The following is a 3,447-nucleotide window of genomic DNA, read 5'->3' on the forward strand; positions in this document are numbered from 1 at the left end:
TCTAACACCATGTCTCCATTCTGTGTCACACATCTCTAACACCATGTCTCCATTCTGTGTCACACATCTCTAACACCATGTCTCCATTCTGTGTCACACATCTCTAACACCATGTCTCCATTCTGTGTCACAGTGGTAAGCGTGGTCCAGCTAACATACGGCTGGTATCACAGCTAGCGCAGCGAGTACCACACCTGTACCTGTGGTGTGCCACTGTTTATAACGACGACATACCCCCAGCACTGCAGACACAGGTGTTCACTGTCCCCCTCCGCTCGGCGCCCGCCGTCCTCCGTGAAATACAGCCCGTGATTCACAGGTATCCTGTCCACGACTACAGCGACAGCGGCGTGGCTGCCCCTGGGGACGGGTTGAACGTGATACGGCTGAGTCACCATGGTAACGCTCACACAGGTCGGTGGCCGTTGGACTGCGCACAGTGTGGTCAGGATATCGCTGCCGTGCTGCGCCGTCTGGGTGTGGGTGAGTTGTGTAGCTGATGATGATGGTCGTGGTGGTGATGGTGATGATGATGATGATGTTGGTGGTTGTCGAGGTGGTTGTGGTGATGATAATGATGATGGTGGTGGTGGTGATTGTGGGAGGTTTGAGTGAAGGGTAAACATTCCCGTTTCCCTACATGTGTTTTATCATCCCACCCCCCGCCTCACACACTCACACACGAGAAACTCAGTCTGCCAGGGAAAACAGAAAAAAAGCACATCAACAATAATTACGTCATTTCAATTGACGTAAACTACAGAATTACGTCATGACGTCTTAGTTTTGCTGTCTGTGTTTGTTGAAAATTGCAAACTTTGAGATAATTTTATAACTCAGGTGCGCGTGCATCCTTGCGTGTGTGTGTGTGAAACAAGTATACGGATGTGTTGTTTCTTGAAATGTAAGAGATGTTTGCTTGCATATATCAATATTGATCAGACTATACGTTTAACCGTTCCAACGGTCTTTCCCTGCAGGTAGCAGCGTCGACAACAGACCCTCCCGGCTGAGCTACCGTGATGTGTTCGTCCTGACCAGAAGCGACGATCTACATGATGACGTCACGGATGAGGCAGGGCGGGTGACGTCACCAGCTAGCGGCGTGGTGCAGGGACTGAAGGATGCAGGTGTACCGGTGAGTGTGTTGGGGTATCAAGACTGGCTACACAACATGGCGAGGTGGGAGGGAGCTGTGCAGGACGTGGCGGTGGCGGCAACGGACACAGTGACAGTAGCGAGGTATAGCTATGTGTCAGGCCTGGAGCGGCGCGTGGTGGCCGTGTTACAGGACAGAGATCAGGATGATGATGATAGAGGGATGACTGATGAGGAGATTGATCTTAGAGACAGGCTGTCTGCAGTATCACGCTGCACCACACAGCTCATCATGGTCCGCACGCCTCCTGTCACCACCACCACCACCACGCCATCCCATAAAACAACCACTGCGACCACTACGACTACCCACGCCACAACCTAACACAACAACCACTACCACTGCCACTACCGCAACGACCACCGACACCACCAGCGACGCGACAACAACCACAACCACCACCAACAAGCGGAGGAGATTTAGGAAATCATAACAACAACGACACAACAACAACAACAACAACAACAACAACAACAACAACAACAACAACACACATGTGTTTTACTTCCTGGTTGGTATCGCGGATTGTTCACAGAATGTTATCACTTGGAGATTTCCTTGCAAGATTTCGTCACGTTCTATGACGCAAAACAACAATTGACGTCATCGTGCTTGTGTTTTACGTCATTCAGATCTTGTCCCGCTGACTGCCCTTCAACACTGTTTCCCCTGTTGCATTTATTTGTTGAGATGCACGGCTTTTTAATTTTCACGACACGTGCACCACTTGTGTGACCTTCGTCGCTGGTCACCGTCCTGTTAAAACAATAATGACAAGTACCGTAATGGTATATTGTTTACTGAAACACCTGTGACCGTTACCGCTGTGGTCTTTTGTGCACTGAAACACCTGTGTCATTTACTGCCGTGTGGTTTATTGGTCTTTTGTTGCTTATAACACCTGTCACCTGTACTGACATGGCCTGAAACACCTGTGACTGTAGCGCTAAGGTGTATGCTATCGCTCAGTGAAACACCCGTGATGTAGCGTTCACTAGACACCTGTGACTTTACCGCTGTGTTGTAGCGTTCACTGTAGCACTTGTAGCCTTCAAGGATGTGATGGATTGTTCACTGAAACACCAGTGACCTGTAGTAACTGACAACAAGCAGTGAAAGTCACGTGACAGCTTGTGAAGTAGACACTTCTCTACTTAGATTGCTCTCAGCGTGAGGGATTGCTACGCTGTGCTGTTTGCTGACAGTGAGAAATGACACGTGACTTGTGTTCACCGTCACTTGGACTGCTTGGCCCAGTTAGTTCGCTCTTTAGGGAAATAAACAAACACTGAGCACAGTAAGTTAGCAAGTATTAGTGATATTTCACTGTGCGTGCCATGGGAAAATGTGTGTTATAGACGTAAAGACACATGTAAATAACTTTGATATGTAGTACAGAATTCTTTTAACAATAGCTATAACTGACTATTCATTATGTCAGTCTATGAACATACGTTTTGAGTGTGATTCTGAACCTGTTTAATCTGACTGTCGTTTACAAATGTTTACTGCGTGCTTGAAAAGTAGATAGCAAAAAATGGCATTTGTCAACAACAAAATCACACACCACATGTTTTAATAAAATTGTTTTTGCTCTTCTATCTGTCTTAATTAGTGTGTGTGTGTGTGTGTGTGTGTGTGTGTGTGTGTGTGCGTGCGTGCGTGCGTGCGTGCTTGCGTGCGTGTGTGTGATGAGTGTGTGTGTGTGTATGTGTGATGTGTGTGTGTGTGTGTGTGTGTGTGTGTGTGTGCGTGTGTGTGATGTGTGTGTGTGTGTGATGTGTGTGTGTGTGTATGTGTGTGTGTGGTGTGTGTGTGTGTGTGTGTGTGGCCGCGTTACAAATTTTTAATATAAAACAATACACACGCTCTACATAATCAGGTTAAAATCTGTTGAAGAATACACAGTATGCAGTAAATTACCAACTTGAAATTCCCTCCATCCAGAAGGGAGATAACTGCCATTGTATCCAGCAGGTCAATGAACAACAAACAGACAACCTCAAAACAAAAGATCACAAAACAATTCTACAAACAAAACACATCAACAAACAACAAAAAAAGCAAATGCTATTACGACTCGCCTTCGTCATGTCCGATTACAGTGAACCCCCCCCCCCCCCTTCTTAAGACCACCCCCTCCCCCTCCCCCCTCCCTACCAATAGCAGACTCCCTCCCCTATACCCACCAGATAGAACACTCGCTCCCTTCTTGCCCCCCCCCTCCCCTCTCCCCTAACCAATCTACCCGATAAAGTATTACCTATAGGCTCCAAGCCAGCTATGCC

At 47.5% G+C, this 3,447-nt stretch overlaps 1 protein-coding gene across 1 annotated transcript in view; it reads left to right on the forward strand.

Annotated features, from left to right (window-relative positions):
* LOC138974874 (uncharacterized) overlaps window positions 1-2,758 on the forward strand; it is a 108,571-nt gene extending 105,813 nt beyond the window's left edge. Inside the window, exons 5-6 of the mRNA XM_070347602.1 lie at window positions 134-483; window positions 981-2,758. Coding sequence (XP_070203703.1) covers window positions 134-483; window positions 981-1,483 — 853 coding nt within the window. The 3' untranslated portion in view covers window positions 1,484-2,758. The remainder of the gene's footprint in view (window positions 1-133; window positions 484-980) is intronic.
* The last annotated feature ends 689 nt before the right edge of the window (window positions 2,759-3,447 follow it).

This window comes from Littorina saxatilis, linkage group LG8 (assembly GCF_037325665.1).
Source record: "Littorina saxatilis isolate snail1 linkage group LG8, US_GU_Lsax_2.0, whole genome shotgun sequence".
Lineage (NCBI taxonomy): Eukaryota > Metazoa > Mollusca > Gastropoda > Littorinimorpha > Littorinidae > Littorina > Littorina saxatilis.